General features: G+C 41.9%; 1 protein-coding gene across 1 annotated transcript in view; it reads left to right on the forward strand.

Moving 5' to 3' along the window:
• Positions 1-16,573, forward strand: part of wdr11 (WD repeat domain 11) — a 141,471-nt gene that overhangs the window by 70,906 nt on the left and 53,992 nt on the right. The window contains exons 11-16 of the mRNA XM_020481331.2: positions 2,120-2,204; positions 7,268-7,374; positions 9,818-9,893; positions 10,649-10,757; positions 12,513-12,637; positions 15,772-15,922. Of these exons, the coding sequence (XP_020336920.2) occupies positions 2,120-2,204; positions 7,268-7,374; positions 9,818-9,893; positions 10,649-10,757; positions 12,513-12,637; positions 15,772-15,922 (653 nt within the window). The remainder of the gene's footprint in view (positions 1-2,119; positions 2,205-7,267; positions 7,375-9,817; positions 9,894-10,648; positions 10,758-12,512; positions 12,638-15,771; positions 15,923-16,573) is intronic.

The raw sequence follows: 16,573 nt of genomic DNA on the forward strand, positions 1-16,573 counted from the left end.
GATCTCAACCCCATAGGAAGTCTTTGGAGGGAGTTGAAAGTTCGTGTTACCCAGCAACAGCCCCAAAACATCATTGCTTTAGAGGAGATCTGCATGGAGGAATGGGCCAAAATACCAGCAACCGTGTGTGAAAACCTTGTGAAGACTTACAGAAAACATATGACCTCTGTCATTGCCAACAAAGAGTATATAACAAAGTATTGAGAAACTTTTGTTATTGACCAAATACTTATTTTCCACCATAATTTGCAAATAAATTCATAAAAAATCCTACAATGTGTTTTTCTGGATTTTTTTCTTCTCATTTTGTCTGTCATAGTTCAAGTGTACCTATGATAACAATTACAGGCCTCATCTTTTTAAGTGGGAGAACTTGCACAATTGGTGGCTGACTAAATACTTTTTTGCCCCACTGTATAACTACCTTAATTTTGCCGGACCCCAGGAAGAGTTGGCAGTAGCTTTTGGGGATCCATAATAAATACAAATACAGCCGTGTTCTAAAATGTGTTAAATAAATAATGTATTAAAAATACAAAACAGAAATACCTTATTTACACAAGTATTTGCTATGAGACTTGAAATGTAGCTGTTTCCATTGATTGTCCTTGATGTTTCTTCAACTTGATTGGACTCCACCTGTGGTAAATGAAATTGATTGGACACCTGTCTATATAAAGTCCCACAGTTGACAGTGCATGTCAGAGCAAAAACCAAGCCTTGAGGTAGAATGAATTGTCCTTAGAGCTAAGAGACTGGATTGTGTCAAGGCACAGATCTGGGAAGGGTACCAAAACATTTCTGCATTATTGAAGGTCCTCAAGAACACAGTGGCCTCCATTCTTAAATGAATGAAGTTTGGAACCACCAAGACTCTTCCTAGAGCTGGCCGCCCTGCCAAACTGAGCAATCAGGGGTGACCAAGAACCAGATGTTCACTCTGACAGAGCTATAGAGTTCCAGAAGGACAACTATCTCTGCAGCACTCTACCACTGCAGGACTCCACCAATCAGGCCTTTATGGTAGAGTGGCCAAATGGAAGCCACTCCTCAGTATAAGGTACATGACAGCCCGCTTGGAGTTTGGCACCGAAAGGAATCTGACCATGAAAAACAAGATTCTCTGGTCTGATGAAACCAAGATTGAACTTTTTGGACTGAATGAGAGAACTTCACGTCTGGAGGAAACCTAAGATATTTCAGTGTTTTATTTTGAATAAATTTGCAACAATTTCTAAACAGTTTTTTCTTTGTCATTATGGGGTCTTCTGTGTAGATTGATGAGGAAAAATATACAATTTAACCAATTTTAAACGGCTGTAGCCTAACAATATGTGAAAAAGTCAAGGGGTCTAAATACATTCCGAACGAACTGAAGGCTAGTGATTTTGCTGTTCGTTTCGTAATATCTTCAATGTGCTCCTCGGAATTCGATAAGGAGGCGCACTGTTACATCCCCAATATGGCTGTCTTCACTTGTACTTCGGAGCTGCTGTGCCTGTGAGATGTACCGATTACATGATGTGCATTTTTTTTTTTTTTTTTTTTTTACCTTTATTTAACCAGGCAAGTCAGTTAAGAACACATTCTTATTTTCAATGACGGCCTGGGAACAGTGGGTTAACTGCCTGTTCAGGGGCAGAACGACAGATTTGTACCTTGTCGGCTCGGGGGTTTGAACTCGCAACCTTCCGGTTACTAGTCCAATGCTCTAACCACTAGGCTACGCTGCCGCCCCACAAAGCATTGGCTAATAATTATTGAGTTATCTGAGAGAGCAATGTGAATGAAAGTTTCTTCGGACCACGGCTATTGGCAAGCCAGGAGAAGGGAATTCTAACTTTGACCACATGGCATGGCTTTTCTTTAGCAGGTATTACGGCCACACAAGGGGGCCGTCGATACTGCCGGTGAATTCTAGGCCTGCCGCACACTATTGCTCTGATTTTTATATACATTAAGTAATTGTATTAATAATGTTAATGTGCCTCCATCAGTAACTTTTATTGGGGGGCAAATTCAGAAATTGCTGGGGGACTTAGATGTAGAAATCTGACTTAAGGGAAGTTAGGATTTGCTCCAATTATAACTGTATATGTCTCTCTTTGTCTGTCCACAGGTACCAGTAATGGGTCAGTTCTGGTCTATAACCTCACCAGTGGTCTTCTGCACAAGGACCTGAGTGTCCACTCCTGTGAAGTCAAGTGAGTAACATCACCCACTTCCCTAGTGTGGTGTCTCAAATCAAGGACTTCCACTCATCAGTGTCCACTCATGGCTCTGCCCAAGACACCCACTGAGCCATTTGATAATCACCTACTTACAACTCACTTTCATCACAAAAGCCACCACTCATTTAGCCGTGAATTGCGTCTCCTCCCAACTACTTCGGTGCAGATTTAATAACGCATTACACAAAGGAATAACCTCAACCAATTTCTAAAGACTGGTGACATCCAGTGGAAGCGGTAGGAACTGCAAGCAAGTCCCTTAGAAATCCCGATTCCCAATAAAATCTAATTGAAAACAGGGTGACCTCAACAAAAAAGAATAATCTGAATGGTTTGTCCTCGGGGGTTTCGCCTGCTACATAAGTTCTGTTATTCTCACAGACATGATTCAAACAGTTTTAGAAACTTCAGAGTGTTTTATATCCAAATCTACTAATAATATGCATATCTTATATTCTGGGGATGAGTAGCAGGCAGTTGAAATTGGGCATGCTTTTCATCCAAAATTCCAAATGCTGCCCCCTATCATAGAGTAGTTAATAGAAAATGACTGAATTAAAAGAGACCAAGTAAAATACTTCTTGAGTAAAAGTCTGAAAGGTTTTGGTTTTTAGCAAGGGGCACACGAACACTCAGACATAATTTACATACAAAGCATTTGTGTTTAGTGAGTGTCCCAGAACAAATGCAGTAGGGATGACCAGTGATGCTCTCTTGAAGTGTGTGAATTGGACAATTTTCCTGCCAAAATGTAATGAGTACTTTTGAGTGTCAGGGAAATGTAGTGAAGTAAAAGTAGGCAAAAATATAAATAGTGAAGTAATGTACAGATACCCCCCCAAAAATACTTAAGTAGTACTTTACACCACTGCCCAAATGCCTGCACACCAGTACATTAGCATATTTGATATCCTGTTACACACACACTTAACTTATGTATGGAATACTATGTGATAAGGCCATGCAACCTGAGTGAGGTGTAGCTGGGTTCTGAGAATATGAAAATATACTTATTCATGTCACTGATGGAGTGCTAAGGTTTAGAGGGTCTACACCAGATGTTAAGGGTTATAGGAGGAAGGTGTATATAGTGGGTGCAACTAAACTTGGAATGTGTCGAGTGCAGGGAAGCAATTTACATGTGGCACGCATTGATAAGGGGAGACAGGTGGCGATCTTAGAAACTAACAATGCCACTGAGGGAGAGAGGGTAATGTATAACATTGTGATGGAGCTTGTGCATGGTCCGCCAGGCACAATACCAGAGCACAAATTTGTTATCTTTTTGGCCACTGCAATTATCACAATTCAGGTCCACAGGTGTTTCCCCAACTCCGTAGTTGGTGAGGAAATGGTGCATGTAGTTGATGACTGCGCTGCTGCCTTTGCTGGATGACGTGCCTTCATCAATCAAGTAGTTGACTTGTGGTATTCCTTCACAGCAGACGCCAAACAAGCCACACTTGCGAGGAGTTAAAAAGTAGATGGGACCTGGCTGCATAGGTTCAGAACCTGCACCTGCAAACAACAAAATGATATTAAGATAAATTACAAAATTACACCCCTGTCAATCTGTCTTTACACAGCTCAGTGAAAGGTATTTGCCTGCCTCCCATATATATTTATTATTTTTTGTGTATATCTATACATCCATCTATGTCGTTAATTGGTATAAAGGAGCAAATGTTGCTTACTTGTTGAGCAAAATCTAAGTTTGCTCATTCAGTAGGGCCTCCAGAGACAACTGCAAGTCTTCACAGGTGGTCTTGCAGTCAGCAACCATCTGGTAGACCGACCGGTCACTCTGAACAAGCAGGAGATGCTGCTCTTGCTTCTTCATCTTGGCTTACTGATATAGAATTTTGTTTTCAATTTAAATATATTTCAATTATTCTCATTGGTCTGCAACCCAGAGTGTGTTAAGTTCTGGTTTAAATGAAACAGACAGAATTCCCAGCTCACAATTGGTAAATTCCAAGTTTATTCGCGAGAGCTCTCCCGTGCATATACAAAGATGTTCCTTTTATAACATTCTCTTAACCTACGCAGATACATACACGCTATCATTAGGAGAGCTATCCTATCTACTTCTCTACAATTCTTACCTCAGTTGATCACTACCCAACTGACAGTTACATTCCCCTCAAGATAAGGGAAACCTGGATAGGTACTCCTTGTCCTATGTTATCTCCCCAGAGTTAGAGCCGGGTTGGTTCAAACATAGGTTAAGGATTCACTTTGTTTTCTTTCATCACACACATACATTCCTCTCTTCCCCAGTCCAACCTATTTGGACATATGTTTATCAGCTTTAATTACTCCTTATCTATGCTACATAAGCTTTAATCCCTGATGGTAAATTTTCTGGGTATAATTATTTAATCATTTATCTTCAACCTTTATAAATTATTTTAACGCTTACTTAACAGAAGTCCTGATAGTTGTTCCTCTGGCACTACCAGCACAGGTCTGTCCTGGGCTTAGTGCTTGAGAAGTGGGGCAGCAATTTTCTCCACAGATTCCTGAAGGAAGACAGCCTGAAGACACGTACCTCTGAAAAATACAGAAATAATGTGAGATCAATAAAAGTAGTGCCAAACATGTTGGAGGTCAATTAACCTTTCTAGGGCAGCTGAACTCCTCGACAACATTCCGCTGAAAAGGCAGCGTGCGAAATTCAAAAATATTTTAGAAATATGTAACGTTAACATAAATCCTCAATAAGGTTCCAACCAGAGAATTTCATTGTCTGAAGTAGAGCATTGGAACGAGAGCAAACTCTGTCGGGAGCGCGCATTATGAGACCGAGTCTCTCTGCCAGACCACTCACTCAAAGAGCTATTATGAGCCCCTCCTTTATAGTAGAATCCTCAAACCAGTTTCTAAAGATGGTGACATCTAGTGGAAGCCCTAGGAAGTGCATCCTCATTCATATCTCGCTGGGATTTCAATAGGCACTGTTTTGAAAATCAATTTCTCACTTCCTTTTTGGATTTCTTCTCTGGTTTTTGCCTGCCATATGAGTTCTGTTATACTCACAGACATCATTCAAACAGTTTTAGAAACTTCAGTGTTTCCTATCCAATACTAATAATAATATGCATATATTAGGATCTGGGACAGAGTAGGAGGCAGTTCAGTCTGGGCACGCTATTCATCCAAAAGTGAAAATGCTGCCCCCTATCCCAAAAAGGTTAAACAATCAAAATGTATTTATGTTTTAGATGCCAAGTGTTGTCCTCGATACCTTGTAGAGACGCCACACTGCTGCTTTTGTCACATGGATAGCAGCCGTTTTCCACCAAAGTGTTTATGTCCTGGGTGGATTCCTGGTAATACTATTGCATTATCCTCAGTATAATTGTTGATGAAGTTCACCACTCACTGCAAGTCCTCATGCTTCAGATGTATCCTGTGCTTGCTTGGGCCAGCTCTCTTTTTGATGCTCTCATTAGGCCATTCTCCTTGTATGATTGGTGGAGGAGAGTCAGGCGTATTCAACAGATGCTGAAAGATAAATTCCAGATACTAATATTTGAGCATTAATATACATTAGATATGAAATGGCATTCTGAAAATATCACTACACACAGTTCATACAAGTAATGTTAGCTAGCTAGCCAGCCATATAATGTTAGCTGGCTAGCTAACAGCAAGCTTTAACTAGCAATACAAACCAATTGTATCTACCTAAAATTAACCAAATAGGTTCAATGTTAGCTAGCTAACATTAGGCTATAACGAGCAATGCGAAATTACATTCTGAGAACATGTAAGTTAATGTTAGCTAGCAAGCCAGCCATCTAACCTCCGCTAATGTTAGCTAGCTAACTGCAAGCTTTAACTTGGACTTTTGTTTAGACATGTAACGCTCTCTAAAAATGCTAGCTCTCTAAAAAATTTACTAAAATCACAAACCATGGAGTAACGTTACTAGCAATACAAACCGATTGTCATAGCTTGCTAAAGTTAACCAAATAGGTTCAATGTTAGCTAGCAAGCCAGTCATCACACTCCAGCTGGCTAGCTAACAGCAAGCTTTAACTTGCAATGAAAACAACTTTCTGACTAAATTATAAATGTATAATATCTGAAACTGTAGCTAGATTCTTTCCCGTGTACATGGATGAAAGCTTCAAGGCAGACTGCAACCCCTTTTATAAAATGTTCATAGTCAGAGAGAGTCATTATGGCATGATCGTCCTCCAGAAAGAAGTCCATTACAACGTTTTCCCACTGACCTTTGTCGATAGTTCAGGGCAGCAATGTTTTTGAGAGCAGTAACCTCATATTTGCAGTTCTCCATGGCTAACGTTATATATTTAGAGAGAACTGCAGTAGAAAGGATTGTCTACACATAACGAGAAGCTCATTTTATAGACACAAGATGCAACACCGCAGAACATGCTCTCTGCCTCTGTGAGTCTTCTCCCTGCTGACAGAGGGCCAGTGGTGAGATGTATAATATGAGAGGTGTGTGTGTCATTAGGGTGGAAATCAGGCCAGTTCCGCCCCGAAATGGAAAAGGAGGGACGTCGGGCTATTTTGCTTCTAATATTAATTTTAGGGTAAAATGTAGAAATGAATCATGTGGCTATTTAGGATCTCATTACAGCATGGTGCTTACTGTAGCTGCACCCTTTCTGTGCCTGTCAAACCCCTCAAAAGGCTCTCTGCTGGATTGTTGTCTCTTTGATTCCATGGAAAGTTTTAGTGGTGTTGCTAACTATTCTGTAATCGCTATTCTACAGTTGTAGGCACTAAAAAGTCTTCAAAATGTATTCTTTAAAATGTATTTGTTAGCTTAGGGGAATGTCGGAAAAAGGTCTGAGTTTTTATTGTTTGAAGCGGGCAAGTGCCCTGTATTCAATGGAATGCTCTATCACCTCCTAGCTTTAGTGCTTGCAAATGTAGTGTTTGTTTTATTTCTATAAAGGTTTGAGTGAAATGTAGATGGAAAACTAACTCATCAGACAAAGGCTGATGAGGCATGTTAATGTATTTTTTTAATGGGACTTTCAATGCGTGTTCTGCAGAGGCATAGAATGGGTCAGTCTCACCAGCTTCCTCTCCTTTGCCACTTCAACCCCCAACAATGCTGGACTGGTGAGGAATGAGCTTCAGCACGTCGACCTTCCCACTGGTGAGTTGCGCACATGGGCACGTATGCACTCACTTGCACACACATCTATACTCTCAAGGTCTACACATGCACGCATGCCATAATGCACACAAACATGCACAATCCTTTCTGTGTTACTCTAAGGCACTTTTTATTTTTTTTCCCAGGTTTGGCCGCCTACCCCGGCCAAACCTGGATGACGCTGGGCCAGTTGTGCGCCGCCCTATGGGACTCCCAATCACGGCTGGTTATGATTCAGCCTTGATTCGAACCAGGGTGCCTGTAGTGATGCTTCTAGCAATGAGATGCAGTACCTTAGACTGCTGCGCCACTCGAGACTTCCCTCCCCATAGCTCTCTAGGGATACACGTTCAAGTCTAAACACTCTCCATTACACTGTGATAACACAGCTGGAGTGTGTCAGGGCTGGCAGTGAAATTGTATCGCACACTGCCCCTATGTTTCTCTCCCCTGTTGAAACTTGTCTTAATGATTGGGATTCATGCAGGGAAATACTGTACATATCAAGTCAGGCTCAGAGAGATGGTGAGGGGTGAGGAAAGGAGAGAGAGGAATAAGGAGAAGAAGAGTTTGTGAGAGGATACAGGGATGACCATATAGTATGCAAGAGATGGAGAGCTCAGGAGACAGGGAAAATGACAGACACAATTAATTTGGGGTCAGTTCTTGTTTCAGCACCAGCCAAGCCTTTTCCACAGTTCAGTTGAAGGGTGAGCCACTCACTTACGACACCCATGCTGGATAAATAAAATTTAACAGGCCAGAGCATTAGGTTTGGTGTTTGGCCCAGCCACATTAGAATTCAAAGGACTTACAAGGTTTTTTCTTCTGACAATACGTGTGGCGCCGGACATCGTGACCAGGAAGAATTTAAATGTACCGGCCATTTGAGAAATTTACCGGACCCAATATGCATTGGGTGCATAACCATTAGAGCGTCCGCCCACGGTGCTCAGAATGAGAGAAATCACATCTTGGATTATTGTAATGCATCTTAACAGAACATGTAACTCGTGATGAAGAAGCCAGTAAAACGTCATTTTCAAACATTTGCCTTCTGAACACCATTCTAAACAGTGCACCTTATAGCGGTTCTATATGTCACAGAGATTAAAGTCTGTGTTAGCAACTTAGAATGAGGGGGGAGTCTAAAGATGCAAAAACTAGGATTGGCTGCTAATATGACTATGATTGTGCCTTTGGCTTCTGGACAATACATTTGAAATGAAAACCGATAGAACAGGCGAAAAATGGCATAGAGGTGGGTCCAATAGGGAAGCAATGGAAATAAATTTGCCAAAATTATATAATTACTCCGGTTTAAACATGAATAAAATACTTCACCAGAAAGCATGACTTGGCCACAGAAAAATCAAGGATTATTAGCTTCTTTAAAAACAATTGCTTGGATTGTTTCAAATCACAAGCTCGTAGGCCTATGCCTATTTGGGAACCCCACAATTTGGGCAGCACGCAATAGACCTAGCTGATTATTGAGTTGCGGCTGTCAGTGAAAAGCATGTAAAATATTTTGGGGAGTGGTGTGTGGCGAGGATATAGTTGCGTTTCTCTCCAGTAGTAAATGTGCAGTCAATCCCTGTCATTTGGTTACATTCATTTATGTTAATTCATGTATTCATTACAGTCATTTACCGTTCTCATTCTCGGAGTGGAAACGTTGCTTGCAGAGTTCATAACCTGCTACACGTGTGAGAAACTAGTTTTAGTTTATTTCATCATCGTCATTTGTTATCATGTTATCATTTTCTTTTGTTTGGAATTTTCCGTGTGAGTAAAAGCATGTGTCTGGTTTCTCTGTCCTGATAACAGTAATTGAGACGGTGATCAGAAGCTGTGGGTGACACACACACACACACACACACACAGGCCGGATGCCTCACCTGCACTACTCCCCAGTCTCTTCACCGGAAATCTTGCCTTGTCTCACTTTATCTGCGTCCCTTTTGCCCCTGCAACAAACATCTTAGGCAGTTGTTGGGAGTTCCCACCTCTGCTACTTGTGCTTAGTTTGGGTTGCTGTGCTCTCTCACTCGTACATTTTACAGGCAACCTCCTTTAATGTCCTCTGAAAAGTGCATCAGCATTTTTTGGTGTAGTAGAGTACAACTGAGGTGTATTCTTGTTTTTGCCTTCTGGCATTTTGTGTAGATAAGGGACACTTGATTCATGAGAATATTATATTGTTTGTGAGTAAAAATGAGTTTCCTGCAGCAGATCTAAAGTGACACATTCTCTTAGCTGGCGTAAATTCGAAGTTATTACCACCACGTCTTACAACTGTAATGCAGGGGTTCCCCAGGGATCCATCTTAGGCCCTATACTCTTTAGCTAATATATAAATGACCATCCTTATGTGTTTCATGGGGTTGAATGATTTCATGCTCTATTTTTCTCTCGATCTCTCCTTCCTCTCCTCTCCTAGGCAGGTGCTTTGCATTCCGAGGCGAACAGGGGAATGACGAGCCTGCCATTGAGATGATGAAAGTGTCTCATCTGAAGTGAGTCCCCTACACACAGCCGCCTCTTTACACCTGCCACACTCACGTACGCACACACACCCTTCACCTTAACTCCCACTGTCGCCTCTTTCTTTCTCATCTCCCCACCGAGTGTTTTTTAAATTAAGCCTATGTGCTGTCAAGGGATATCCATTTCCTTTAATTGTCCAGGGCATACTCTCTCATTCTGTTCCTGCTACTCAGCTGTTGATGCTTTTGATGGTTAAAGGCCCTCTAAAGAGCTCTCTGCGTGCATGCATGAAGGAAGGCAGGAAGGAGGGAGGGAGGGAGAAAGATAGAGAGGGGGATGGTGAGAGAGAGCGATTGAGAGAAAGGGCGAGCCGGAGATGGTGAGAGGTAAAGAGAGTGTTAGACAAAAGAGGGAGGGTGAGAGATTTACCTTTGCAAGGGCTCAGCTGTCTCATCAGGACAAAGCACCCTAAATGAAACTTCAGACAAAGTACTGTAGCAGTGTAATGCTTCTGCTCTTTGTCTCTGTTCCCTGAGAGCTCATTTATATTCTGATGCTATTTGTTCTTTCCCAAGAACAGCATGAACTCCAGGACAGCGCAGGGCGCCCTTCACACAAAGAATGGATGTTTGAAATCTGTTTGTGCTTGCTTGCGTGTGCAAGCTCGTGTGTATGGATGTGTGTGTCTTTGAGAGAGAAAGTGTCCCATAGAGCACATGGGGATGATTTTGATGGTACAGACTGTGATGTTCCTGTACTGCGGTGTGTGTGTTGTACCCTACAGGCAGTACCTGGTGGTGGTGTTCAGAGACAAGCCTCTGGAGCTGTGGGATGTCAGGACTGGTACCCTGCTACGAGAGATGGCCAAGAACTTCCCCACTGTCACTGCACTGGTACTGAACACACACACACAGAAACACCATAGCATACATGCATATACACCTAGGCATTGTAAACTGAGACAATACTCTCCAAGAGTCTTTGTGTTGATTATTCTGTGTCTATCCAGTGCGTTCGGAAAGTATTCAGACCCCTTTACTTTTTACACATTTTGTTACATTACAGCCTTTTCTAAAATATATATTTTTTTAATTATCATCAATCTACACACAGTTCTACATAATGATGACAAAACTAAAAATAGGTTGGAACCACCCAAGACTCTTGCTAGAGCTGGCCGCCTGGACAAACTGAGCAATTGGGAAGGAGGGAATTGGTCAATTAGGTGACCAAGACCCTGATGGTCAATCTGAAAGAACTCCAACATTCTTCTCTAGAGATGGGAGAATCTTCCAGAAAGACTCTGCAGTACTCCACCAATCAGGCATTTATGGTAGATTGGTCAGATTGATGCCACTCCTCAGTAAAAGGCACATGACAGCCCACTTGGATTTTGCCAAAAGGTACCTAAAGGACTCCATGACTGTGAGAAACAAGATTCTCTGGTGTGAAAATCCAAGATTGAACTCTTTGGCCTAAAAGCCAAGCGACACACCTGGAGGAAACCTGGCACCATCCCTATGGTGAAGCATGGTGGTGGCAGCATCATGCTGTGGGGATGATTTTCAACGTTAGGGACTGGAACATTAGTCAGGATCAAGGGAAAGATGAACGGAGCAAAGTACGTAGAGATCATTGATGAAAACCTGCTCCAGAGTCCTCAGGACCTCACCTTACAACAGGACAATGAACCTAAGCACACAGCTAAAACAATGCAGGAGTGGCTTTGGGACAAGTCTCTGAATGTCCTTGAATGGCCCAGCCAGAGCCCAGACTTGAACCTGATCTAACACCTCTGGAGAGACCAACGCTCCCCATCCAACCTGACAGAGCTTGAGAGGATCTGCAGAGAAGAATGGGAGAAACTCCACAAATACAGGTGTGCCAAGCTTGTAGCGTCATACCCAAGAAGACTGAAGTCTGTAATCGCTGCCAAAGGTGCTTCAACAAAGTACTGAGTAAAGGGTCTGAATACTAATGTAAATGTAATATCTCGTTTTTTAAATAATTTTTATACGTTTACAAAAAAATCTAAAACCAGTTCTGTGTCATTATGGGGTATTGTGTGTAGATTGAGGGAAACATTTAATTTCAGAAATTTTCGAATAAGGCTGTAATGTTGCAAAATGTGGAAAAGTCAAGGGGTGTGAATACTTTCTGAATGCACTGTACTCCTGTGTAAACATTTTTATATTTTCAATTTGGAAGATTAGTTGGGAAAGTTATCCTCTCTCAGCATGGACGTCACTACATTAGTCCCAAGAAAAACGGATAGATGGAGAGTGATGTGGGCTGGAAAGTCTGAGACACTGCAAATAGCAGCCACAGTAACGTTAATAATACATTCTCTCCCCAGCCCCTTACTGCCTGCTCATTTCCACATTGATTGCACCCTCCGGGCAAAATGGGGCAGTTGTTTTGGCCGCAATCCTGTATGATGAAACAGGGTATGGGAAAGAGTGGAGCTCTTTTGTGAATTTGTGGGTGTGGTTCCAAGGAAAACGTATGATGATGATTTAAAAAAAAAAAAATCTCAACGTTTGTCCACCAACAATCGTGTTCTTCAAGATGTCAGGCAGCTGAAGAAATCTCCATGAACTGTGTGTGTGTGTCTGTGTGTCATGCACTTTTTGCGTTTGTGTGTGCAGGAGTGGTCCCCCTCCCACAACCTGAAGAGTCTGAAGAAGAAACAATTGTTAGCACGGGAGGCCATGGCCAGATATACCACTCTGTCTGACACCGAGCAGAGCAGCGTGGAGTCCTCCGTTATCAGGTCAGAGAGCAGGAGGCATGAAGGGGGGTGGGTCGCATCTCAGCACCTAAGACCTAGAGTTTTGCTAAATGGTCAGAAAAAACTCCTGGCCCTACTCATAAATTCATTAAATTCTCAATGTGTCATTCTTAATATTGTGTGTGTGTTTCTCGGGGTGAGACATGGTGTAGGTACAGTGGGGAGAACAAGTATTTGATACACTGCCAATTTTGCAGGTTTTCCTACTTACAAAGCATGTAGAGGTCTGTCATTCTTATCATAGGTACACTTCAACTGTGAGAGACAGAATCTAAAACAAAAATCCAGTAAATCACATTGTATGATTTTTAAGTAATTAATTTGCATTTTATTGCATGACATAAGTATTTGATCACCTACCAACCAGGAAGAATTCCGGCTCTCATAGACCTGTTAGTTTTTCTTTAAGAAGCCCTCCTGTTCTCCACTCATTACCTGTATTAACTGCACCTGTTTGAACTAGTTACCTGTATAAAAGACACCTGTCCACACACTCAATCAAACAGACTCCAACCTCTCCAAAAATGGTCAATCACCCTCGGGCTGGGGCTCCATGCAAGATCTCACCTCGTGGGGCATCAATGATCATGAGGAAGGTGAGGGAACAGCACAGAACTACACGGCAGGACCTGGTCAATGACCTGAAGAGAGCTGGGACCACAGACTCAAAGAAAACCATTAGTAACACACTACGCCGTCATGGATTAAAATCTTGCAGCGCATGCAAGGTCCCCCTGCTCAAGCCAGCGCATGTCCAGGCCCGTCTGAAGTTTGCCAATGACCATCTGGATGATTCAGAGGAGGAATGGGAGAAGGTCATGTGGTCTGATGAGACAAAAATAGAGCTTTTTGGTCTAAACTCCACTCGCCGTTTTTGGAGGAAGAAGGATGAGTACAACCCCAAGAACACCATCCCAACCGTGAAGCATGGAGGTGGAAACATCATTCTTTGGGGATGCTTTTCTGCAAAGGGGACAGGATGACTGCACCGTATTGAGGGGAGGATGGATGGGGCCATGTATCGCGGGATCTTGGCCAACAACCTCCTTCAGTAAGAGCATTGAAGATGGGTCGTGGATGGGTCTTCCAGCATGACAACGACCCGAAACACACAGCCAGGGCAACTAAGGAGTGGCTCCGTAAGAAGCATCTCAAGGTCCTGGAGTGGCCTAGCCAGTCTCCAGACCTGAACCCAATAGAAAATCTTTGGAGGGAGCTGAAAGTCCGTATTGCCCAGCGACAGCCCCGAAACGTGAAGGATCTGGAGAAGGTCTGTATGGAGGAGTGGGCCAAAATTCCTGCTGCAGTGTGTGCAAACCTGGTCAAGAACGACAGGAAACGTATGATCTCTGTAATTGCAAACACAGGTTTCTGTACCAAATATTAAGTTCTGCTTTTCTGATGTATCAAATACTTATGTCATGCAATAAAATGCAAATTAATTACTTAAAAATCATACAATGTGATTTTCTGGATTTTTGTTTTAGATTCCGTCTCTCACAGTTGAAGTGTACCTATGATAACAATTACAGACCTCTACATGCTTTGTAAGTAGGAAAACCTGCAAAATCGGCAGTGTATCAAATACTTGTTCTCCCCACTTCACTACCATTCAAAGGTTTGGAGTCACTTAGAAATGTCCTTGTTTTTGAAAGAAAAGCACAAAAAAAAGTCCATTAAAATAACATAAAATTGATCAGAAATACAGTGTAGACATGGTTAATGTTGTAAATTACTATTGTAGCTGGATTTTTAATGGAATATCTGCACAAGTATATAAGAGGCCCATTATCAGCAACCATCACTCCTGTGTTCCAATGCTACGTTGTGTTAGCTAATCCAAGTGTATCATTTTAAAAGGCAAATTGATCATTTGCAATTATGTTAGCACAACTAAAAACTGTTGTCCTGATTTAAAGAAGCAATACAACTAGTTGAGTATCTGGAGCATCAGCATTTGTGGGCTCGATTGTAGGCTCAAAATGGCCAAAAAGAAAGACCTTTCTTCTGAAACTCGTCAGTCTGACCTTGTTCTCAGAAATGAAGGCTATTCCATTTGAGAATTTGCCAAGAAACTGAAGATCTCGTACGATGCTGTGTATTCCTCCCATCACAGAACAGTGCAAACTGGCTGTAACCAGAATAGAAAGAGGAGTGGGAAGCCCCGGTGCACAACTGAGCAAGAGGACAAGTACATTAGTGTCTAGTTTGAGAAAGAGGCCCCACAAGTCCTCAACTGTCAGGTCCATTAAATATTACCCGCAAAACACCAGTCTCAACATCAAAAGTGAAGAGGCGACTCCGGGAAGCTGGCCTTCTAGGCAGAGTTCCTCTGTCCAGCATCTGTGTTCTTTTGCCCATCTTAATCTTTTATTCTTATTGGCCAGTCTGAGATATGGCTTTTTCTTTGCAACTCTGCCTAAAAGACCAGTGTCCCAGAGTCGCCTCTTCGCTATTGACGTTGAGACTGGTGTTCTTTGATCAATTATCCTTTTAAAATGATAAACTTGGATTAGCCAGCACAACGTGCCATTGGAACACAAGAGTAATGGTTGCTGATAATGGGCCTCTGTGCGCCTATGTAGATATTCCATAAAAAATCTGCCGTTTCCAGCTACAATAGTAATTTACAACATTAACAATGTCTACACTGTTTTTCTGATCAATTTGATGTTTTTGTAATGGACAAAAAATGTGCTTTTCTTTCAAAAACATGTACATTTCTAAGTGACCCCAAACTTTTGAACAGTAGTGTATCTAGTCATGAGTGGATGGTCGGTTGGCCGGACTGTATTTATAATATATTGTACACTGCAAATTGACCACAACTAAGCCCAAAAATTATTTTTATTTGAAAATAACAATTTCATACCTTGATCACATTGAGACACAATCACATCACTTTTTATTTGTGGGAATACTTGGGAACAGATTTCTTAAATTAAACACATTTTTAGCTGAATTCCTTGTCTTTTTTTGACAAAAACTAAAATCTAAAAGGGGACAAAAAATTATGTTGTCTGGTTTTGCCCTGCGTGTTGCTGACCCCTGATCTAGCCCTCGCTGTATCAGTGGTCCTCACTTTAATAGTAAAATGTGTTTGTATGTGTCTGTAGTCTTCTGCAGGATGCAGAAAGTAAATCGGAGGGAGGAGGCCAGGCCATCTCAGCGAGGGAACACTTTGTGTTCACAGACACAGACGGACAGGTGTACCACATCACTGTCGAGGGGAATACCGTCAAAGACGGTGCCCGCATTCCCCCAGACGTGAGTCTTAACTCAATCTCCTCTCCCATCTTCTCCTTCATGGATGCTGATCTAATGCTACTATAATTGTACATGCTAAGTCTACACTCTACATTCTCCTCTTTACTCTCCAGTAGAGGTCGACTGATTTATCGCAATGGCCGATTTCAAGTTTTCATAACAATCGGAAATCGGTCATTTTGGATGCCGATTTTGCCTTTAAAAATAAAAAAAATTACACCTTTATTTAATATTTATTTAACTAGGTAAGTCAGTTAAGAACACAATCTTATTTTCAATGACGGTGGGTTAACTGCCTTGTTCAGGGGCAGAACGACAGATTTTTACCTTGTCAGCTCAGGGATTCAATCTTGCAACCTTACGGTTAACTAGTCCAATGCTCTAACCACCTGCCTCACGAGGCGAATGCAGTAAGAAGCCAAGGTAAGTTGCTAGCTAGCATTAAACTTAATCAATCATAATCACTAGTTATAACTACACATGGTTGATGATATTACTAGTTTATCTCGCGTGTCCTGCTTGCATATAATCAATGCAGTGCGCATTCGCGAAAAAGGACTGTCGTTGCTCCAACGTGTACCTTTCTTAAAATCAACACACAGAAGTGTATATTTTTAAACCTGCATATTTAGCTAAAAGAAAGGTTAGCAG

Source organism: Oncorhynchus kisutch, linkage group LG4, assembly GCF_002021735.2.
Source record: "Oncorhynchus kisutch isolate 150728-3 linkage group LG4, Okis_V2, whole genome shotgun sequence".
Classification (NCBI taxonomy): Eukaryota; Metazoa; Chordata; class Actinopteri; order Salmoniformes; family Salmonidae; genus Oncorhynchus; species Oncorhynchus kisutch.